We start from the raw sequence: 25,492 nt of genomic DNA on the forward strand, positions 1-25,492 counted from the left end.
CTCAAAGACACTGCCTCAGTTCACACAGAAAGAAATTCCCACCAGCCTGTTGTCACTGCAGACAGACTCGTCCAGGGCAGGGTGGCAGGAAATAGGTATAAAATTAGGACCCTCAGATGCAGTCTTCAGCACATTTCTGGACCTGCGGAAGAACTCTCAGAGGACTGCCCTGTTGTCTGTGGCTTGCTGTGTAATTCAGACAGAGGACCGCCCTGGTGCATTAAGAGGACTGCCCTTCTGCCTGAAGCCTGCCCTGTGCCCTCAGAGGACTGCCCTGCTGATTGAGACTTGTTTTCTGCTTGAAACCAAGATATACAGAGTGATTGCATGAGCTTGTTGGCTGGGCTCGTGATCAGAGCCTCACGTACAGAAAAGGCTCCAACCATCTTGAACCCGCATCTGGTCCCCCATCCAAGTGGTGCCTCTCCAGTCTTGGGCCCTGGAAGCTGTGTAAAGGTGCTCAGATAAAATACAAAACAAAGTTGGGCTTAGAATGTTTTCAGTCAAAAAGTGCTCTGAGAACCGAGAGGAGACTGAGACCTACCTGCTTGCTAATCTGCCCCAGGTGCATCGACTGTCAGCCTGAATTTGTGGCAGATCTCATTATGTTCTTCTCCGATGTGACAAATCCTGTTCAATGGCTCCTCACAGAAGGGGTATCTGGCCTTCTGGATTCCTCATCAGCTACATGTTGCATCTTCATCTTGCTGGAGATTTTCGACTTCCACAAAAGAAACTAAGACCAAACATGGAAGACTTCACCTCTACTTCATCCAGCGGCTCACTGACTACGACACTTTCTCCTTGGACACCGCAAGCTGCCTTGACCACTGAACTTTACCTTTTCAGTCACTTTTCTTAAAATATTCTTCTAAGTCAAAAGGTAAACGGAGACCGGGCCCAATCCACTTTGTGTATCTGAACTGCGCTCCATTGCGGTCAGCCATAACTTTCGATTTTGCTCTGGTCTTCCACAACTAGTAGTCTGCGGTTGATGGTTTTATATTTGATACTTTAAACTTCAAAAATTCATAACTCCGGTTCTACTGGTTAGATCTTTGTTGTGTTGGTGTCAAGTAGTTAAAAAAAATACTCTATTTGTTTAAATTGGTGGGGGAGTTTCCATGTGCTGTATTTTAACTGTATTGCTGTTTAAGTGTTGCATAAATAATTTACACATAGCCTCTGAGTAAAGCATGACTGTTTTTGTGCCAAGCTAATGAAGGGTTAAACACAGATGTTAGACCTGGCATCCTTGGTGTGATTTTCCCTGACTTTTTGCCTTCAGACATCCTGTTTTTGTTGACTTAGTTTTTTCTGGCTTTAGGACTCTGGGCCCTTTTGCCACCACTACCCAGTGCTAAAGTGCATGTGCTCTTTGCTTAAAACATGGTAACATTGGCTTATCGACAACTGGCATATTTAATGTACTTATAAGTCCCTAGTAAAGTGCACAACATGTACACAGGGCCTGCAAATTAAATGCTACTAGTGGGCCTACAGCACTGACTGTGCCACTCCACTTAAGTGGCCTTTTAAACATGTCCCAGACTGTCAGCTGACGAGCATGTGTGTGCAGATTTAAACTGCCATGTTGACCTGCAAGTAAACCCTGTTGCCAGGCCTAAACCTTCCCTTTTAATACATATAAGTCACCCATAAGGTAGGCCCTTGACAGCACCAGAACAGGGTGCGGGGTATTTAAAAGGTAGGACATGCAGTTTTAAGTTTTACATGTCCTGGTAGTTAAATTTGTTTTTCACTACTGCATGGCCAAGCTCTCCCAAAGGATAACATTGGAATTATATTATTACATTTTAGAAGTGTCATTTCCAATTGGGAAGGGATAGGACCCCCCCAAGTTTGGTGTCTTTGGAATCACAACTTAAAATCACAACTTAAGGTCAAGTTAGATTTAAAATTGTAATTCTGAAAATTCCAATTTTAGAAAATTGACATTTTCCTACTTGAGCCATTTGGTGCCTTCTGCCTGTTTATGAATACACGTCTGGGGTGGGTGACAGCTGGGCTTTGTGCATTACCGAGAAAGAGAGAGAAACACATGAAGAGACCTTTCATGTACCTAATGGGTGATTCACATCCTTCTGGGCCATCCTGTGCAGGATGGGAGGGAGGAGCTCACACTTACACCTGAATAGGCTGTGTCCTGCTCCCACATAAAGGGCTGCATTACCCCTGTCGTGAGTCTGGAGGCAGGGACTCTGTGCACTTCAAAGGCATCTTTTGGAAGTCTCCCCCACTTCAGAGGCAGAACTGGGTAGGCGTACTGGCCCTCTGGCACCACCACTTCAGTACACTTCTGGACCTGTGGATCTCTGACAGGAAGAAGGACTGCTGTGCTGCTACAAGGACTGTCACTCTACTGGACTGCTACTCTGCTGGACTTCTGCTTAGCTGTGCTGAACTGCTGCCTGCTGCCCTCTTTCCTGGGAGTGAGAAGGACTGGCCCTGTATCTCTCCAACCCAGAACCAAAGTGACTCCAAGGGCTTGCTGGCTTGCCTCCTGATTGAAGTCTCAGGGACATAAAACACTTCCAACTTACCTTGCTACAGCACTGAAACTCTGCCCTGTGAGAGTCTTTCCCTGCCAAGTGGTGACAATCCAGCCTGGTACAACTGGGTATAAAGTGCTGCTCCAGCTAAACTCCACACACTCACTCCATTGCGCTGCTTGGGTCTGGCACATATCCATTGACACCAATGCATCGTTGCTGCTACGGGGATCGAGTACATTGCATCGCCATCAACATTGGTGCATCGTCACTACTCCGAGGATTGAGTGTATTACATTGCCGACAGTGCGGCACCTCGCCAAAATCTCTGACCATCCCGAGTAGGCTCGACTCCGAGCCAACGCATTGCCTCCATCCTAAGGATCGATGACAACGCATCCCCTTCATTGCTCCTAAAATCCCATCTTCGATGTTGATGCAAACAAGGTACTTTTGAGCAGGCCAAGGCTGGTTTCTGTATACGATCCGCGCTCCTTCACAGTCGGCCTCAACTTTTGGTTTTGATTCAGCCTAGTGCGACCAGATAGCCCTTGTTGGCACTTCATACTTTTAAGCACCACATTTCAGTTGATTTAAAAAAAAAAACATAACTCTGGGTATACTCATTGTTTTTTGTCTCTTACATCTTGTTTTGTTTATTAAATGAAGCTCTATTTTTCTAAGCAGATGTAGTATCTTTTCTGTGGTGTTTTCTCCGTTTAACTAATTAAAGTGTTGCACAAATATTTTACACATTGCCTCTTAAGTTAAGCCTGAATGCTCTGTGCCAAGCTACCAAGGGGCGAGCATAGGTTAATTTTGAGTGTGTTGAAGACTTACCTTGACTAGGATTGTGGCTCTTGCTTGGACAGAATGCAGACCTCAGCCAACCAGAAAACCAATTTATAACAACAGGTTAATTTAGTGACATGGATTGTGCTGTTGCCTGAGAAGGGCTCACACCGACCCAAACCAAAAACCCAATTTGATACACTTATTTAACACTTAAGTGGCCATAGGGGTAATCTGGAATATTTCTCTACAAAAGTAATATGCTCAATTTCGTTATTTGTTGAGGAAAAGCGCTGTTGCTTCGTTGCAGGTACCAAAAACAGACAGATTTTCATTGTCTATTCAATATAGAAATGCGGTTTGAAATACATAAATAATTATCTGGGGAGAGGATGTAGCCTAACGGGTAGAGCTGTCAACCTTGAAGCTGGGGACCTGGGTTCAAGTCTCGGCAACGACACTCAACATCCTGTGATCCAGGGTAAATCACCAAATCTCCCCTTACCTAACAAAAATGAATGTGTTTATCTATAATGAAACTGGTGCTCATGTAAAGCGCTCGGATATCTTCGGGTCTAGTTCACACTGTATAAAACTCTAATAAAAACATAAATATCAATATAAACCCATCCATGTATTTACATCACTCATTTACTTGTATTTGTTAATCGTATTCTGTTTTGAATAGTCCTTGCCTTTCACTGTTCAAATATTCATTTACAGTACATTTGATGAAAAAAGTAGTTGACTATTCCCTTTCAAGTGATATCATGACATAATTTCCCAAGAAAAGATCAGATATTAACATTTAAGCCCTTTTGAAAGCTATATGTCCCCGTTTTCTTTTCCATTGTTGTCAGTGCTAATTCTCAAATGGTCACTGGTGTCTGCACAATTTATTGTTTTGTGTCCAACTTGTCTATAGTAGCCAGTGGGGAGAAGAACTAACAGCCCCTCGAGAGCGCATCAACACGTATTTCAGTTGTGTGAGGACAGTTGAGTTCCTTCCTCACCACAGGGAAGCGAGATCCTTCCGCCGCCTAAGCATGTGGTGCAGCGTCTGTGACTGCTCCGCGACAGAAGGTGATGAGCAGTGTCTGTGAGCTGTCATGAGGTCACCAAATAGCCTTTTTTCGCACTTTTAGGTTTAAATGTGATGCCTGCTATTAGTGAGGGGTGTATTATGCATCTAAAAATCATTTGCCGTAGAATAAGATATATACATACATTTAATTCCTTTATTTGAACCAAATTCAGACAAGCCTTAGACAGTTTATAGCACTTGGTGTGGAACCATGTCAACTATTTGAGCAATTAAGCCAAAATCTGGTCACCCTTAATCCACTGCCCAGCTAGGGTTGCCACGTGACCAGTTTTCTACCAGCACCACCAGTATTTTGATTTTCCGGCTGGTACAAAAATAAAGAAAATTGGCTAAAGCCATTATTTTTAGGCTTTAACTGTACATATGTCAAACAACAAATATAAATAGAAAGCACTTTTAGATATTTTCTAGAGCTACGATAGTGATCCATGACTAATAAGGAAAGTAAACAAAGCCAAAAAGTCATGTTACAAATTAATACATATTATTTTGTTTTAAGACCTATTTACTATCACCGCCAGGCTTTCGCAGACACTTACAAAAACAACAAATGGGCAATATTTTTCTCTTGCAAAGGTAGCAACCCTATTCCCTGCGGTGGTTGTTTGAGTCTGTGATGTTACTCAAATGACAGCAGATGGCGGCACTACCGAAACCCTGATTTTGATACCTAAATTACAGTGGCGGGACCTCCGGTAAGGCGGACGTGCGTCGCACCACTGCTATTACAGCACTGTAAAAAATACAAATAAAATTATAATAACAGTACGTTATTATCATTTTATTTTTCCATGCGGGAGTAGGGGGGGCAGGATCTGGGACGCCAGATCCAGGGAGGAGTGGTTTGCACTCCTCTAAGTGCACATTATGGTTTGGCTGGCCCCCTAGGGGCGACCAAACCGTCATGCGCACTTGGCATGTTCTACATTGGGCTGTATTGCACAGCACCGTAGAGTACATGCCCAGCCTCCCCAGGCACTGCCTGAGCGGCCAAAGAGGTTGCTCAGGCAATTACGACACTGCTCCTGCAGCTTCGTGATTGGCTGGGAGAGTCTGGAAGCCTGGGTGCTTCTGGTGCTTCCAGACGGAGGAGAGGCGTTCAGCAGTGGGATAAGGCATGTGCCTGCACGGTGGAGAAGGTAAGTTTATTTTATTTTTTTAATCCACCCACCACCCCCGTTTCGAGGCAGCCGCCACTGCTATATTAGTGTTTTTCTGCACCATTTACCAGGCTGTGCTGCTTTTGTGTTAGTCAGAGGTCGACATCTGGACACAGGGCCTTGCTTGGATACAGGCATCTCTTGCGCCTGGCCGTGATGGTGTTCATCATTAAAGCCGGTTGCTTTGGTGCCTCACATGGGCCAGCCGTTTTCTCTCTTTAATAAATCTCGTATCTCTGCCCTTTGGACTGTCTGCTAATTTCCGATGGTGCATTTTTTTATTTCTATGAAAGTGATATGAAGACTCTCTTCAATCTCAAAGGTCAGTCGGCCATCCAGTCTAGAATCTTATGATCCTTGAAGTCATTTGGTTGTGGTTAGGCACCAAGATTTAGAAGCTTATTCACATTGAGCTCGAAATGCAATTAACCCAGAGTAATTCGCTGTTACTGGCTAACATGTCCTACACATTCAGAAATGATCAGAAATCTGGGTATGTCAGTCAGGTCACAATATTCTCTCAACCTCCAAATGTATGTGCTTTCTAAGAGCTCTTTTTATCATCCTAATTTATCCTAAATGTCTTAGAAATGTATTGATTCCTTAAATTCCTACAAAGAATGATGGTGGTAAATGCTCCCATGCAACCCATACTTGACCGTGGCAATGATGTCTATCCAGGTTTGTCACAAAATGCTCTACTCATGCTACAACATGTTAGGAAGCCAAGCATTGGAGTGCAAACTCTGTTTTCTTATTCCCACCAAAGTAAGAGGCAAACAAAAACAGGTGACATTTTACAAGAATTCAGATTTGTTTTGTATCTATAATCAACACTATCCACATATGGGCTTCTGTGATATATCTCTCTCATCTGATCTTTAGCACCAACAGGCTTTTTATGGAAGGTAGTTGTAGTCTCTGATTTCTTTCTAGCATAGCCTAATATCATGTAACATATGCTCCCCCAGACCACAAGGAAGGAGGTTTACGTAGATGGGCAGTAGATTACATAGATGGGCATCTTGGACAGGACATATTGGGTACAAACTTCAGGCAAAAGATGTGGCTCTTGACAAATTTGGACCTCTTTTGATCTACCCAAGTTTGTAATGCATTTAAAGTAGGAATGTGGCCGCTTCAAAGTTAAGTACAAGTAATACAGACTTTGTAACAAGAAAAACATTTCTGCTTCTTTTTCTCCTACCAAGATTTCAAAAATTCATCACACTTTCTAAAAGCTTATGACGACATCCATTCTCCACAATGTCTGCATGCATGCTCCCTTTCTGTAAAACCAACATTCAGCTTAAATTACAACCTATTCTGGGCTTTTACTTATTCTATTTTATAGTCATAAAAAAATAGGGCTAGGAAACATTCAGCTCCTTTCCATGCCAAATCTGGGGCCTCATTAATAAAGTGCCATGAGGGCGCAACGGGTGTTTATGCCCACTTTACGCCCCCCTGCAGCACTTTGGTATAACATCAGGGGCCGCAGATGCTTGTACGGCCCCTTCTATAATACTGATACCACTGGCGCACTAAAAGCGCCAGGACTACCTTCAAGGGGCGTTCTCTCATTTGCACGGGGGCGTGCCCCATGCAAATGAGGCAATCCCTTTGCCTCTGCATTCGCGCCGTATTACAGACGCGGACGAGAGGCAAAGAAGCCCTCATGAGGCGCACTCACAGTGCGCCCTACTGATGGCAGCCCTCTGGCAGGTGAAGGGGGTCCCATGCACCCCCCCAGACATCCCCTTGCAGGTGGGTGCAATCACTGACTGCACCTGCATGCAAGGGGATATCTAATCTCCTTCAAAAGTGCAGTTGAGTGCCGTCTGCACAGTGAAAACACAGAGCAGCTGTAAAGCTGATGCTCCGTTTTCACCTGAATGCTCTGTCCCAGTGCAGCATGAGTTTGCGGCTGCCCTGAGGGCAACGCATTCATGCTAATAGAGAGCATTTTCACTGTTTGCGCCAGGTGAACCTTTTAAAAGGTATGCCCAGCGCAAACAATGAAAATGTGCTTTTATTTATTTATTTATTTTTATTTGAAGAGTTTTATTTAGCGCCGGAGGTATCCGAGCGCTTTACAGCAGGTTAAAAAGTGTTACATTACATCATTTTCAAAAGCAATTAGATAACATAAAAAACAAGACCAATGGAGCAAAGAGGGTAAAGGGGGAAAAGTAAAGGGGCCCTTTACATGAGGTTGAACAGTGTTACAATGTTACATCAGATTACAGTAACATTGGTTACTAGGGCATTAAATAACATTTAAAATCAAGACCAATGGAGCAAAGAGTGTAAAGGGGGAAAAAGTAAAGGGGTTAGAATGCATATCAGGTCTCAGCAGAAAGGCCATGAGGTAAAGTACTGACAGGGGACATCAAAAAAGTCGGAGTTAAACAAACTGGTGGTGTTCCCATGATCACCCACTTCAAAGCCGGACTCCCTCACAGTGTCCGGGTCGCAAATAGAGATGGAACGGGTCTGAGGTAGGGGGTGAAAAGGGTGCCTCACCGAGATAATGCAATGAGAGAGGGGTGGAAATTACTCAAAAAGGGGGGTGGACTGAGGGCGATGGTCCATATGGCGGTAAAGACGCTGACCAGCAGCGAGGATCAGTTTGGGAGTCAATCGCAACCGCAAGATGGCGGGACTGCGGACAAACAAATCTGGCCAAAAAAAATCAATTAGAACACCTACCCAAGGAGCAGGGCTGTCTGGGGAGTGCAAGTCACAAGATTTAGATGGAGGAAAGGCTGGATGTCGTCGATCTCTCGCGAGTCATCAATAGTTAGGGAAGAAGTCAGCACACGCACCAGCTCCGGAAGGGGAAAGACAGCTGCGGGGTCAGGAGGGGGCGACAACACAGAAAAGGGAAAACAAGCTCAGAAAAAAGGGCATCGGGATCGCGGAACTCTCGAGGAAACTCCATCAGGGAAGCAAGACCCACACGACTCAGCTGCAGCCCTAGAGAGGCGCCGCAGGATGTAAGGAAACCGCAGCAAAGGTCTGGAAGGCAGGCGTTGATCGGAGGGGCCACCGGGGCAGCAAAGTCAGGCATCGGCAGCGAAGCAGAGGACCAGCAAACGGCAGACCCTCGGAGTTCACCAGACGGTGAGGGAAAAAAGGAGAACCAGCGGAGTGACGAGGAGAACTGTGCCCGATGTCTGGCTGGGTAAGTGACGGCCGAGGCAGTGAACCGGGGCTGCTCCATCGGAAATTGGCCATGTTGCTCAGGTTCCGCAGCCAGAAACATCGACCACGATTCCTCGGAAGGTCATGAGTTCAAATGCGAGAGACCAGAGAGGTGAGGACCAAAGACAAACGTGACCCCAGTTATGTAGAAAGGGTGGAGTAGGATTTCAATGGAATTTGAGCCAAAAAAGGCAATCCATAGCCGGGAGCTCCCGGCCGGCCCAAGCTTCTCACCTGTCGGCCATCTTAGATGGTAGTGTGTGCATAAGGCTTTTATAATAATACAGCCCCAAGTTTTAACACCTGCAATGTCAATATGATAAAATTAGCTCACATCATTGAGAGATGTGTTTTATCCACAGGGGATTCATAAGATTTATAGAAAGACCACTTGGAGGTGAATCAGATGTCTCCCGTGTTTACTGTTGGGATCTGCTTGATCAGCACAAAAAATGTCCCTTTATTGTAAATCAGGCAGAGAAGAACAGCACCAAAGTCTGTTCAGGGTATATAGGGCTAGATGTACAAAGCATTTGCGATTTGGTAATTGGTTTCAGATAGGCAAGTTACTGTTAAAAGGTAAGTGTGGAATGTATCAGCATGGTTTACCACTCTAGTTGCAGGAATAGCGATGTGAACCAAATTTTACCGGCTCGCTAATATTGCATCTGAAATGTATGATTACCTGTTATCAATTTAGGTTTTCCATTTTAGAATGTACTATTGATTTGATAATTGTGAAGTTACAAAGAATGTTTTTTGCACTCTTAAATTAGCATCCAGTGGGAGCAGATGGTGACCAGGTGCAGACTTTAAAAGGAGTAGAAACAGTATTTTTCCACAATTGCTACTCTGTATGCTATGGTGAGGATGATGAGGCTGTTTACTTCACACCACCAGAGGAGAAGGCAAAAACATGAGCACATTTTCAGAAATCAAGGTGACTGTGTTTCAGCAGAGAGAGGAGAAGATATCGAGCAAGTATAGGATCAGCAGCACTAATATTTTAGATGTAATAGCTGGGTTAGGCCCTGTTTTGTGTAGGGACACACATAGGAGTATTTCTATAACAACCAACATTCAGATATTTTGCTGCCAACACCTTTTAGTCTCAATATTTTAGATGCTATACTGGGAACATTCACAGATATATTGTTTCTAGCTCACAAGACTTACAGCAAAGACAACTAGATTTGTTTCCTGTGGCTCATTTCCCACAGGTTATATTTAGGCTGTAATTCACAGAACAAATGGCAGTGACAATATAGCACCTCCGTTTTATTTTTCAACAGTACTGCACTTAATGTGTACTGGCGTGCTCAATGTAAAACACTGTGCCATTACCCAGTGTTAACAAATATAGAGTAAAAACAAATCTCACCCTATAAATTACGCTACAAAATTGATCACAGAGCACAACCACAAATTTGTCAAGAAGACCTTATTATCAGGTTGTTTTAATAAGCATCGTACCATGCAAAAGTATAAATTATGTAACCATTAGAATACAGCAAAATATTTTAACACAAATGATCTTGAATGTGTTGACACGAAGTCTGAAGTGTTGCTAGAAGACAGCCGACATGTGTTTCGTCGTTTATACAACTTTTTCAAAGCTTTAATAATGTCCTAATAAGAGTGATAACAAATTTGTTCGATTTCCTGAATGCTTCTAGGTATACGACAGCAATAGCAGTAGTCCAAAACAGTCCGGTAGTGTTTCTAATATTCCACTTTTGAATAGTAGATTTCAGTAGCAATTGTCAAGTCAAAATTTTGTAGAGAGTCGATACAGCAAAGGTTGTTACAGCTGTACTAAGCCGGGCATATGATAGCGTATCCCGCGCATCTGAGGCTTATTAAAATGAGCTGATAATAAGTTCTTCTTGACAGATTTGTGGTTGTGCTCTGTGATCAATTTTGTAGTATATTTAGGCTGTGTAGATGGGACACATGTCTTAATTTGCCCTCCTAGTGCTACTGAATTTTTGTATATGAATCAGAAGAGCCAACATTCTTTAAACATAATAGTTTGCAATACTGACTCTGTATTTATTGACCTTATGGATACATTTGCAGGTTCCACCCTTGACTCATATCTTTCGGCACTGTGCCCTAAATACCAGCATTTGAAAAGCGCACAGCTACCTTAAGAGAGGTGTCCCGGGGCAGGGGGCCGTCGGGAAGATTAGGCAAGCTATTGCCGAGAGTCACATGGTGCTGGTAGGTAGGTAGGTAGGTAAAGCTTTATTCGATAAAAATATCATAAAAGCACAACATACAGTAAATATAAGAAGGATCAAGTGAACATTGACAATAAAAAGAATTAATCATAAATATGTCTAAAAATGAACTATATCACAAGGTAAAGTAGTATGTGCAAAGTACAAGAGCAAAGGAACGCAGATTTCATTATGTGAAGGTTGATATCAAGGAATAAAAACAGACCATTAAAACAATTCAGTGCATATGGGAGAGGAGCTTTTTTTCTGCAATAGCCAAGCGCAGCTCAAATATTTTGCCATTCCGCAAACAATAGTGAGTGACGAGGTATCTGTTTGTAAGATGCGTAACACAGTGAGATAATCACGACTGCCCAGCATTCTGCAAATCGGTCTCAGCCACTTAGCTCTCGCTCTTCTATAAGAAGGACAGGCGAAGAGAAAATGGGGAATAGTCTCCTTCGGAGCTGCACAGCTCGGGCAGCCAGTAGATGTAGGTGTGTGGCCCTTCCAACTAGCTGTAACAGAGTTGAGAGGAAGAGTCCCTAGTCTGAATCGCACATACAGTGATCTGTCCAGGGGGGTCTGTATGAAATCAAAATAGGGTTCCAATTTACAAAGGGGCTTGTGCTCAAAGAAGGCCTCACTTAGCTTCCCCATGTTACCATTACTCAGCTCTCTGGCATTAACCCAACTCCAGTATGCCTTCTTGAGGTCACATGGTGCTGGTCTAAACTGCCGCCAGCACTGGGGATCGAACCGTGAGCCACGGTGTTCTGGAGTCAGCTGCCCTGGTCGCTGCACCACACCTCTTCCGCCCTATACAACCGCATTACCAAAGGAGGCTTTGGGGATGATTTTCTTTTAGGTATTTCTACATTTCAAATTTTTATTTATTTATTCCATACTATATAGTTGTGTTTTTAACTGCCGTTTTTCATTTGTGTTGTGTGACAGTCGTTATGCACTTCACACATAGATTTAGACCCCATACCTCAATGCAAGTACAAGGATTGAAATACTTCCCACAAGTGTACAAGGGCAGTTATAGAGCACACTTTTGGTCTGCTTAAGGCAAGGCTTCTCTACCTTCTAAGAGTGGAAGAGCCCTTCAATGTTCACCTCCAGCGGCATTCAAGACTGTGGCAGTGTGTGCTATGCTGTACAATATAGCTACAAGTAAGGAACTTCCGATATAGCCTGTGCAGGACAGCCAATAAAGAGGAAGACAACCCAGGGACAGCTTAAGGATTTTGAGAGCCCTGGGCCAGATCGAATTTAGGGGCCTCTGTTCGGAACAGCTTTGAATTTATGATCCAATGTCAGCTCTTTCATGTCTTATTTGGCCAGGTCACCAACAGTGTACAGACTCACTGGTCCAAATTCTAAATGTGTTTACATCTAATAATCAGGGATAGTGAAGTGTGTTTTTAATACTGTAACACATCAGCAGAGCATTAACTTTACAGAACAGTATCTCTGTAATGCACTGCCATATCTCATTGTCTCATATGTGAGGTCCTGTTTTGAGCTAAAAGAAACTTTTTTATGAATGTTGCATGAAACATAAACAACATTTCTCAGCAAAATGTCTGTAATAGACTCTCATTTATCACCCACATTAAAAATAAATTATAGGAAAACGGTGTTTTAAAAAATCTATTTCAGATGTATCCAGGTCATCAGGGGATGACTCTCTGCAGAAGAGAGCTGGCTATCAGGGGCCCCCTGAAAGTCTTGGGCCCTGGGCCAGTGCTCTCTTCGTCCAACCCTTAAAACGGCAGGGAAAGATGCAGTTACATTACCAACAATTATTTCTAAAGTATATTCAAATTAAACCATGCAATGTATAATGAGGATGTCATGGTCAAAATGATGAAAAATACATTTTATTTCCATGCTTATTCACAGTATATATGACGAGTCACAACAAATAGAACACTTTACCACGCATGCCATTACCCCACATTTTTTTCTCCACATTGACTTTTACAACTCATGGCTTTACAACACAATCCATTACAACACATTCCCCATTCCAACGCGATTACTATTCTAACTCTAGTGTGGCGTTACTTTGGGGAATGCGTTGTAACAGTTTTGCAGTGTAAAGCCCCTCATTGTAAAAGTTAATGCGCAGTAGAAAAGGCGGGTTAATGGCATGCGTAGTAAAGGATGTTTCCCCTTTTAAATTTAAAAAAACATACATTTAATGCCTCTTTCTCTGCTTGGAGTAGATGCCTTAGGTTAATTGGCAACATATCCATTTGAAAACACTGCAACTTGACTGCTTGTACGTCTAACTCTTATGGAATGAGACATAGGCATACTACTTTGGCTAGAAGCCTCCTCACTCTCTAGAGCAGGTCTAGCTGGACCACTAGAATGTGTTTGAGTAGTTGGTATAAACTCAAGACATGATGTATTGTCTCCTAAATCTTTTACTACATATTTGCAACAGTGGGACATTTCATGCTAGATATGTATGGTGCAACAGTTAAGTATCCCTGTTGCAGTTGACAATTTTTCTATACTTTTTCCAAAATGTTTAAATACAATGTTTCAATGTCTTTTACTATGTTGCTCTGTCTCCTCAACAAAAGATTCACAAAACTACTTCATTGTTTCATATAAACTGTCAATACCATTGGTCATATAAGACATGCCTACATGCATGTTTCTTGGATGCATGTTAATGGTTTCATATTATTTTTTTTAAATGCCTAATATTGATTTTTCACTTTTGCATGAATTCTGATTCGGAATGCAGATGAGTGCTCAGTCACACCTAATCGTCCTGTGTTTGTGACTATCTAGAGGGCATGCACAAAGTGTTGCTGTCACCCACCCCAGACATGCACTGGAGACAGGCTACAGACAGGCTGCAGGCACACAGCTGTAAGCGCAGAGAAATGTCCACTTTCTAAAAATGACATTTCTAAAATAGTAATTTTTTTTTGTTTAAAAATATTTTTCTTTTGTTTTATAAAGAAGATAACATGTTTAACAAAGCATGAATACACCACACCCAATAATTGTCCTTCCACGGTTGTCTCATCTGGCAATCGTTCACATATATTGTCCGTTGTAGGTGGATCTATTGACGGGCTTGCATGAATCGGGTGTATATGAAGAACAAACCACACCTATAATAGACTTGCGTATCAACATCGGGGACATACATTGTATCGTTCAAGGTTCCTCCCTCAACCTTCCAGACAACAATCTCCCTCCCTCCACTTCCCCCTCAACCTACAGATCATAGTATTTTATCCATGGTGTCCATATCTTCCTAAATTTCCGAGGGCAGCCTAAAATAGTAATGTTAAACCTGACTTTACCAGTAAAGAAGATTTATAATTTCCCTTCCAAAGATATGAAACATGCCACAGCTACTCCTTTCTGAACAGGAAATACAGCTTAAACATATATTAAGGGATTTTCAATGTTAATCTATCAGAGGAATAGGCCTATCAGTAGTGGAAAAATATATAGGGGGTTTTCACTAACAAGAAATAGAGATGCAAAACTTAAAAGTAAATGTTCTAGCTTTTACTTACACAGCACCCTGCCTATGGGCTGCCTGAGGCCTTCCCTAGGGGTGAACTATGTGTAAGAAAAGAAGAGTTTAAGGCTTGGCAAAGGGTTTTAAATGCCATTTTGAAGTAGCAGTAATACTGCACACACAGGCTCACCAGTGGCAGGCTTGAGACAGGTTTGAAAGGATACCTGTGTGGGAGGCACAGTCAGTGCTGCAGGCCCACTAATAGCTTTTAATTTACAGGCCCTGGGTATATGGTAAAGGACTTACAAGTAATTAAATATACTAAAAAGGTGTAAACCATTTATACCATGTTTAGAGCAGAGAGCACATGTATATTAGCACTGGTCAGCAGTGGTAAAATGCCCAGAGTTCTATAGCCAACAAAAAGAATTCAGCAGAAAGAGGAGGAGGAAGCAAAACATTTAGGGTGAACCTTCAGAGAGGGCCCTTTTCAAACAGTGTTTCATTCGAATGCAAATCCCCCACAATACAATTTATTGAACATAAAACATTTTCATAGAATGATCTGTAAAATTGTTTTGAGCCAAATGTAATCTGGTTATACAGAATTAAATGATATGTATTATAAACTTATATTAAGATCCAATATTTGAATTTCCTTAATAAAAAAAAACATTAACCTGTGTGCTGCTTAGGAGGTTCTAAGGTGTCAATGGCCTCATGTTTTGCTGTTGTTGGTGGCTGAGTAAAAGGTCCACCTCCGGTGGCAGCAGCTTCCTGCATTCTATTGGGCAGTCATTTCTTCGTGCATGAGCAAAGGTTGTACCACTGCTTCCTGATTTCAGGAATACGGCATGTTGTGACGCCCACAGCGTTTATCTTTTCTTGTCAATATCTTCATATCATCTTTTTGGTGGCTTCATGGACAGTTAGAGAAGTTTTATCAAAAATGTGGTCATTCTTTGCTACACACTCTTTACCAGTGTAGCAATCTAACAATCAGAGATTTTTTGGTGCAACTCTCTGCCAGCCCTTCATGGTTGCTCATTTTTGGTGCAAAATTGTAACTGGGAGTACAAACAGGACCTCACTACAAGAATGATGTTTCAGAATGAGCCTGTAATAATGTGCTTTCTGATTGTGATATCATAATCATGTTTTGGGGCACAGTTTGCCTTTTGCAAAGGCATACGATTAGCTTTCAGCAACTAATTATTTTTAGGACGCGAATCCTAATCGCTATTTGGACCATGTATGTAATAGTACATTTTAATTACTGAATCAAACATTGCGATATCTCGACAAACATTTATTACGATTCGGTAAAACATGAAATAGTACATATGTTCCATAGTTCTCCTGTGATAGTGGGAGGCTGGTCCAAATTTGTGTTGGCCCTTCATCTTTATGATCATTCAGGAGGTTTGTCTGTAGAGCTCAGACTGCTTCCAGACCCTGAAGATGCTCCCGATCACCACCCAGAAAACCATCATACACACGCTTGTCACAAGCAAGCTGTACTATGGGAACACCCTCTATGCAGGGATCACCAAAAAACTTACCAGAAGACTGCAGAACATTCAGACCTCGTAGGCCAGAATCTCTCTCAACCTCCGATGCCGCACTCACATCATTCCACACCTGAAGGAGAGCCACTGGCTTCCCATACACAAACAAGCACAATTCAGGCTCCTCACACATACTATCAAGGCACTACACAACACTGGCTCACCATTCCTCAACAACTGTATCTGCATTCACAAAGCTTTCAGACACCTCTGCTTCTCTGGACTCCTACTTGTGCACATTCCACACAAACTGAAAAACAGATCTGCCAGTCGAGCCTTCTACATCACTCCTAAAGCATGGAATGACTTATCACCACACATAAGACCCACCTCCTCCTCACATTTCAGCAAGAAGCTGAAGATCTGTTTTTTCAAGTAGTCCTACTAGGCCCTACGTTTGGTGAGACCCACCCCTGCTGAACCCGTAACATAGCATAAGATAACATAACGTGATGTGATCTAACATCATGAAAAATAACACACTGTTGCAGACACTTTAAGGCCTAGAAAATTTCCCAAACTAGAAAACGTTATTGCGACAATACTCTGAACGATATCAGGTTACAGGGCCCTTTTGGTTATGTTTGCAGGTATCGAGTGACCATCTTCCAAAAATAATTCTCCAATATTGAAGCAGGGCTTATCCTTTCAAGCTCTCAATAGAACACCCACTTGAGTGATTCAAGCATTTCAGCGAGTTTTTTTAGTGGAGACAGGGCAATCCAAGACTCACATATCTAACATATGTATTCTAAACAGCCATCTCTTGGAACCAACAGGATGTTCCTTGAATGAAGAGGAGTTAGGAGGTAGGAATCTGGCTTATTCAGGTGGGTGGGCTGTAACACTCATTTACCTGTTCAGGTGTAAGAATACCTGTGCCTTCCTCATTGTCTTTGTTTTACAGTTGAATTGTGTCCCTGCTCAGTGTATTCAATGGTTAACAGCTGTTATTTCATTCTTATTGGTCTGTTTAACTCAATTGTCTGAATCCTGAGCCTGTAAGTTCTATTTAAGCTAAAGGACATTTTGGCTATATAAACCTGTTGTGTCTCTGTTACTCAGTGGTAGCGCTGATCATGGTTGGTTCATTTTTATAGTTATTAGGAAAATATTGGTCATCATCCAACGCACTTGCAAACACGAAGGCACTGCCAACAGTTTTACGATTGCTACTTTCCAGATGGTGATAAAAAAAATCACAACAAGATTAATAAAGAATTGGTGAGATTATTTTACATTGGATTATTGTAAATGTTTAATGTTTTATCTCTGAAAAAATGGAGTGCTGTAAAAACAAACTCAAAACGTTATCTGTATTACGTTAATGAACTTTCATATGATATTATGTAAATAACTACACTTATGTAGACGTAAATATATGAACTATTTATATCAAATATGGATGCAGTTTTATATTATTTTGAAGCTTTCTATAACACTACATATGCTTGCTAATTTTCATGGCTGTATTAGACCCAGAAGTCCCAGGACTCAGGGTTCTACCTTACACATTTCCCAGCAGTGTAAAGTCAGTTTCAAAGATGGCGATTGGAAGCGGGATTTGGTGAAAATAGTGAGGCTAGGATTCTATGTATGAACGATAGCTTCCCCTCAAGGCCGTTCGGTGCCTCCTCAAGGGGATCACCTTTGACCTTTTGTTGCGCTGCTTGCAGTTTTGCATTAAACGCTAGCTCGATTTTAGGCATCCAATGTGTTGCATTTTACTTTTTGAAACATCTCCAAGTGGACTACTTATATCCTAGCGGTTCAACAGTACCATCAGCGGTTGTGCATCTGTTTGCTCATCGGTGGAACTCGCACATTTTATATATCATGCTTGTTTTTCACTACATCAGGGGAATGAAATGCTGTCACTGTGGGTGTACTCCCCAGGAGGACCCCATTTACACATGTATTATGAACCTTATGATGGTCCAAACTTTAGGGGATTAACCATTTCTACCATGGCAGATAAGCATAGTGTCTCCTTATTGTCACACTCTCCACAACATCTCATGCTTATATGCAGCAGTGATATTTGTCACACCATGTTTGGAGCACATTTTTGAATATCACACATATACTCCTACACATTCCATACAGGCCAAACTAAATCCAACACCATATCAAAAATGTCCTCAGGAACCTAATGCAAACTAGAGCACTTTGTGTCCTCATCGGGGATTTGATATGCTACATAAATGCTACAATAAAATAAAATACAATACAATACACTGCAACACTTGCTTGCCAATGCCAAATTGCACAACTCTATTATTTAAAATGTATGTAAATCTTTGCTTCTTTAGCAAATTTATTGAGGAAATTCTCCTGTACAGTGCAACGCTTTGCCCCATATTTTTCAAAATGTTGACTCCCCGAGATTCCCTTAGAGAGTGGGGAATTGATTAGTAAGCAATGAAGGATTGAAATATATTATGAGTCCTCTTTACAACTGCATATGAAATCTATCACTTTTGAACACATATAGTTGAAAATTGTATTTAAAAAATATAACATTTAATGACTTTTTTAAAAATTGGGTGGACGTTTACTCAATTCCCTTGCTGCAATATGGTGCAGGAATGTATGCACCCTAGTTTAAAAGGTCAATGGCCATTACAGTGTTCATCAATTCCTAGTAAATGTGTTTCTCTTCCACTGTGCTGTGGTCTTCCTACAAGACTTTTCTTTCTTCCAATCCATTCATGAATTTCTTCAGAGGACCACATACAATCAAATCAAATCTGCTCTCAGATTCTGGTTGGGGTGGCCATAACTGATGTACATCCATGCAGTGTAATCATGCGAAATTATCCAAAATGTACAGCAAGATAAAGCTGAATTAATCAGGAATAGTAATTCTGCATTTAGCGCAATTTTATTAGCGCAAAAATTCCCCCTCCTGTCCAAAATGGACGTGAGGATGCCTTTTGCTCTCAGATATAGTGCTAAATTAAATTCAACTTAAAACATGAACGTGATCAGCTGCTCACGCTTACTAAATGTGCACTAGGGGTAGGATTTCCCCCCCAATTTACTCCTGGCATTTAGCTATTTATTAGCGCAAAATGAACCCTCATTCCCCAAAATGGCTGCATGTACGCAATATGCTCTAAGAAATATCGATAAATGTAACAGACCACGAATAGGGAACACAAGCGACCTCTTTCACTCGCTAAATATGCTGTTGCAGTTAGATTTCCTCAACAAATTACTCTTAATTACAAAGTTGAAAAATATGGTGATTGGTACCACATCACCATGAGTCGTATTCAGGAAATAATTCCTTATTTATTTAGCCAGCCGTTCAGGAATCATTTGAACATTGGCAAAAACACAGATGGCCTAGCAGGGCCATCTGAATAGGTTACTTAGATGTCTTTACCTCCCAGAAGATGCAATTACCCCGTCTAATTCACACAGGCTCAACAGGGAATAATTTGTTCCATCACTCATAACTCAAAATCTAAAAGGTCTAAATTGATTCAATCTGTAGATTTATGAAACTGAAACAAAACTACACATATGCACACGCTATTAAATCAGTAATTTTCATTGGATCATAGATACACATTTATGGTCAAATTATGCTTTTTGGTATGGCGAATAGACAGCAACATCGCTCTCTGCAAGTCAGGTCAGCTGAAATAAATTTAGATGTGGGGAATAATTATCCACTGCACCCTCACATAAATTATAAACATGTAGTTGCTCTGGGGCTCTCTTGAACTGCAATAAATAACTTTATTATTTATGAATAGTTTACACCTTTCATTGTCAGCCTAACTCCAGGACATATGCCAAGTCAGTCTCACTGTAACATGGGTGAAGGACATTGTTGAATTTAGGTCTGGCTAGAAGGAACCAGATCAGAGCGGAGGTAAAAACGTAGGGATAAAAAAGGTAAGCAATAAGCCAAGGGACAGAGGGGCATATCATCAAGGGCAATATCGCTGCTTTAGCGGCACTTTTTGCCGCTAAAGCGGCGTTATTTTTATCGCCCTATCAGCAAGCTGTCGCTAACAGCTGTTAGCGACAGTTTACTGGCAATAGCGTCCCTTGTCAGCACGCCTCCCATCGCATCGCTAATGAGATGCAAAGGAGGCGTGCCTGACAAGACTCTCCTGGGAAAATATCGCTAACCCAGCTTCGTCATATTGACAACGAGGGTTAGCGACATTTAAAATCACGTTAAGTATGCCTTAACGCAGGAATTTAACGTCTGTTAAATTCCTGACTAGGGCATACCTAACATGGGGGGTGGATTGTTTGGCTAAGACCACATGCCCTATGATCTATCCCCACTATCTCTGGAATTTTAATCGCCTCGGTGATGCGCGTTGATCACGCGCTAACCGGGCGATAAATTCCAGAGATAGCCGGCGATAAATATGTAAGTGCTAAGCGCGCTTTGCGATATTTATTGACGGACCTTGATAATATGCCCCACTATGTGCAGGTGGAATTCCTCACACTGTAATTTAACCAATATTGTATAAGGTTTTCCTGGTTGCAAAGAAGCACATTATTCCAGATACTTTTTAAAATATTTACTAACTATTCTTTTTGAGCACATAATCACTTAAATACAAAAAAAGGTTTTTTTCCAACGTTTAAAGCTTATACACACAATACAGAGATTCTTTAGTACCTCGTGTATTTGTAAACGTCCATCTGCGGTGACATCGTACGCTGACATGAATCGTTCTTTTACCTTCTGCACTTTATCTTTTGTTACAGCATTCTGTAATACAAAGGAAGACATTAGAGTGGTTCACCACGTATTACTGTAATTCAAAAATGTTGTTAGTGGTAGTGATCGGAGTTCTATTGTATTTTAATTTGAAACATAGCCAAGAGAAATATTGCTTTCAAAACACTAATTTATTGACCAACCGTGAAATAAACAAGTATATACTATAACTAGAGTTTAATTAATACAACCTTTGCGTTGTAAACACCTGGGGGCAGATTTACAAGCCCCTTGCGCCACTTTTGCGTCACTTTTCCCATGTTAAAATGACGCAAGAGTGACCAAAATGCTTCATGGATATTTAATTGTCAGTAGCAAAATTGTTCACATTTGTAAGCTCAAAAGTTGAACTTCGACATTCTACACCTTCCTCATTGTGGTACTTTGAAGACACTTAAGAACACTCATAGGAAATATTAATATTTGTCAACTAGCTGTCACAGAACAGGTGAGACGGATGGAATGTTGTCACAATTAGGGTTAAAGATTTGTCTTTTTACTGTAAGTCCCGTTGAGTGTAATATGAACAACATAAGGGACGTATTAATGAATATAAAACACATTTCTTGCTAATTGCTTGGCAAAACCAAGGCTTTAGGAAGCTTTCCACATCTGAATCCATCTTTGGATATTTGCTGCAGCCCGTAAAATTACTTCTCATTACCCAATATTTTCAAGAGGGCAAATAAGTACAAACAGTGTTGTTTTTTCTTTTTTATGATTGGCCATGGCAGCAAGATGGAATGGGCCCTTTGACAGTCCTCAGCCAATTTCGAATCTTTGACTACAGGCAGATTAGCTGTTTGTTTGGAAGACCAGTTATTTCCAATACATTATGTATACTTACAGTGGGTTTTAGATCAGCGCGTTGCAGATGATTGGGTAATTCTCTTGTCTGTCTCACTTCCCTGCTTCTGATTTCACAGCTTTCCTCTCTATTCTTGTGTCTATCCCACCCAGTAGCAATTCAATTTGACAAATGTTCTCATTGGATGATGTATCCTTCCTCTGCTGCATCAGACCTTGCTTTATTTAGCATAGGAGGGGACTTTTCTTTATCCCTCTCTGTACCTCCTGTATGCTCCACTCTTACCCCCTAACCTCAAACCCGAAGACCTCTTGTCCCTCTTGTCTTTATTTTAAATACAAAATTAACTTTTTAGCCACCCCCAAGATATCAGTTGACGACCATCTCAAAATGGTTTTGTAAACTCCCAAGATGGCAGCTTGCATGTGCGCATGAGCACGGGAGTGTGGTGGGTATCTCCAAATAGGCTGGTTTTATTTTAACAAATCCTGTTCAAAGATGTCCCCATGATGTGTGTACATTCCCAGTGGTCAAAATGTATTCAAAGCTGGCTGTTGTGGATTGGCACAAATCTACATTGGCCATCTTTTCATACATTTTGTATATTTCACAAAATGACATTTCAAGCCAGTACTGAAATCAAGGCACAACTCTGCAAATGCTTCTCAGTCCTGTCCTGAGGTACTTAGGCTATTTTATTGCTAGACCTGCAGTACACCTGATTCTTTTACCATCATTTGTATAGAGCTCTGCAAATTCATCTCAGTTATAACATGTAGGCGCTGCTACACTACCAGCACTTACACAGCTCTGTCAATGCACCTCCAACAGTACTCTACAGTTTTCTATGCTGTTCCAGTACTGATACAGATTTCTGCAAAAAGGAAAATTTATGGACAGAATGCAGAACAATGTCATACATTCACCCAGTACAGAGATCTGGTCCAAAATCCATCGTTTCTTTGCTCCCCATGCCATTCCAGTTTGACCCCAGCCATATGCAAATCAGTCTTTACCCTGCACCCAATGGGAACAGTCCAGCCCGAACTGCCAGGCCAGGTCCTCCTTTTTCTTTTTCTTTTCTGACCATGTACCTCAATTGTACCTCAATTGTCGGCTTGCTCTTCCAGTACTGGGATCTACAAACAACTGCACCAGGTGAATATCATTATTGACTTCCCACAGCTTTTGATATTCCACTGCTATGCCATTGCAAGACACTGACAATGTGTCTTGAGCGTAAACTGTATCACACTTTACTGTTACTTTGCTGGGACCAGATTTGATTTGCAGCATCCCCTGTCACTCTAGTAGTGAGACCCGGATACACCACAGCCCTGCAGCACTCTACTATCTCCATGGTTGGTTGAACCTACACATATTGTAGAGCGCCTCGTTTCTCCACTGCAGGAATGTGCGATCACCTGACTGGAGACACATCTCGATCAATAGACTTCAAGCCTGGTCTGCCAATACTGAGACCGCACACTCTGTAGAAGCGCCTCAATCCTGATCTGTTGCACCACTCGAGATTCCAATACTGAAGACCACATTCAGCTGCTCCAGTGTCCCTCGATACAGAATTGCATCCTACCCAGACTTTCCTATGCTGTTATCCCAGTCTGCCAGAGGCACCTTAAACCTGGCCTGCGACAACTCAGAATCCGCTTATAGCTGCTCCTCTGTAGCTAAAGGCGCACTTTCAACACCCCTGGTTTTTTAGCCCTGGGAAACTTCAGCTGTATGTACATACTCCAGCCCTGGCATTTAGCACTCCTGGCTCTGATAATCTAGAGCGGGGCCGGCTTTAGCACTGGTGACACCCGGTGCGACAACCATTTTTGGCACCTCCACATCCCATGACCGCCTAATCAGATTATCTCACTACCATCGAGCAAAAGTGCCCTCATCGCTCCAATCCTAAGTGTTTGCTAAACACAGCGCCCTCCCTGAGGTCAGCACCCCCTCTACCGGTCCGTGACCAGTGTGGCCACACTGTTAGCGCAGCCCTAATGCCGGCCCTGGTCTAGAGGCACAGGGACAGCTCTACCAGGGCACCTAACGTACGCCCTGGAAAGCATCTGCTTTCTCAATACTTGCATGTAACCAACAAACCCTAGACCTCCCCTGCAGCAACACTGATATTCAAGCCCTAAGACCAACAGTCAGCTCTATGGTTAGGTCTCAGTCCTCCCCACATCCTGTAGTACCCAAGACTGAAACCCGCAGTCCGCTCTACTAACATGCCCCAATTCTCTTATGCACCTCAATCCTCACCTGACGTAACCTGTAGTATCCAGTATTGAAACCAAGAGTCATCTCTACCAATATGTCTCAATCATCACCTGCAGAACCCCCTTAATCTGTGGTAATAATAGCTGCAGTCAGCTCTGCCAATGCTCCTCAATCCACCCCTGCAATATACCCTCTGGCATTCTAGTAATAATGCCCACAGTAAGCTCCACTAATGCACCTAGGACCTCACAGCAGCACTCACTGGTATTCCCGTTCTGAGTACCGCCAACGGCGCTATCCAGAAGGCCTCATTCCTCACCTGCAGAGCCCTCTCCCAATACAGTAATAGTTACTGCAGCCAGCTCTACTAATGCTCCTCGATCCACATGTGCCTCCCCTTTGCAGTAGCAATGCAAACATTCAGATGTACAAATCCATTTGAGCCCTCACCCGCAGCACCTTCTCAAGTTCTAGTAATAACACTCACAATCAGCTCTGCTAGTGCACCTCGGTCCCTACCTGCCCCACCATTCCGTATTCCAGTACTGACACCAACAATCAGCCCTAGCAACGCTCCGCAAGCCTCGCTTAAGAGAGAGTGGACTCTGCAACAATGGCGACGGTGCCATGAATTCAGGGCCGGCTTTAAGCATGGGCGAGCACCAGTGCTTAATTTGAGCCCGGGGATTCCGGTGCTCGGCACCAGCACTTAATTGTCAACACTGGCACTTATAACAGCACTCATGTTCTAATTTAGAGATGAGCACAACAACAGTTGTTTATTAATGCAATATACAGCACGATTGGCTACTACCTGTCGCCCAAACCATTCTTATAGCTTTAGGGGGCTGGAATAGTTTGAATTGTCAGATTTGTAGGCGTGTGATGGGTAGTAGCTGTGTTGGCACTGATACTGGCAGGGACAATGGGTGGTGCAAGCTTCAGTGGCCTCCAGTTGCAATTTAGGCACTGTCTAGCCGGCCCTCGCCCGGGGCGCCGACCTCTTGATAGGCGCAGAGAGCTGCCTGCATACAGATCACTCAGCGCTCTCCCTTTAACCTGACTCCAGCATTAACCCCATTTTGCAAATTAATCGGACTGTTTTTCTTGCAAAGGCTGGGCCTCGTTTCAGATCCTCTTCCCTGCTCATCTCCTTCACACCTCTGCCCTCTTGGCGCCTCACCTACAGTGGCATGAATGAGCTGAGGCGTGAGCGATTCAAATGAATGGGGGGGATGAGTGGTGAAGTTTGTGCAATCAGCCATGGCCTAGTCAATGCAAAGCAAACCCCTTCTCACCATCCTGCTGTCGTATTTTACTCAGGAGCCCAGAGGAAGCCTTGGACGGGCAGGACAACGGAGAGCCAGGCAACGAGGGGCTCAGTCAGGAGCAGCTGAACCCCTAGTTATTGTTTTCTAGACGAAAAAATGTTCCATCTCTCTGAGCAAATCATGTTTGTGAATTCAAAACTAGCGTTAAATTTTTAGTAGTGTTTTATTAAGTTCTTGAGTGCCTCTTTGCACTCTAGCACTTGTAGTTTTGTTTTTGTTTGTTTTAAATGCAGGACTGCAGGCACCAGGATACAACAAAAAAGTCAATGCAGCTAATGGTTTGCACT

General features: G+C 42.5%; 1 protein-coding gene across 1 annotated transcript in view; it reads right to left on the reverse strand.

The window, feature by feature from the left end:
* Positions 1–25,492, reverse strand: part of SCGN (secretagogin, EF-hand calcium binding protein) — a 374,305-nt gene that overhangs the window by 135,670 nt on the left and 213,143 nt on the right. Inside the window, exon 3 of the mRNA XM_085606992.1 lies at positions 20,730–20,822. Within this exon, the coding sequence (XP_085463118.1) occupies positions 20,730–20,822 (93 nt within the window). The remainder of the gene's footprint in view (positions 1–20,729; positions 20,823–25,492) is intronic.

This window comes from Triturus cristatus, chromosome 5_2 (genome assembly GCF_964204655.1).
Source record: "Triturus cristatus chromosome 5_2, aTriCri1.1, whole genome shotgun sequence".
Classification (NCBI taxonomy): domain Eukaryota; kingdom Metazoa; phylum Chordata; class Amphibia; order Caudata; family Salamandridae; genus Triturus; species Triturus cristatus.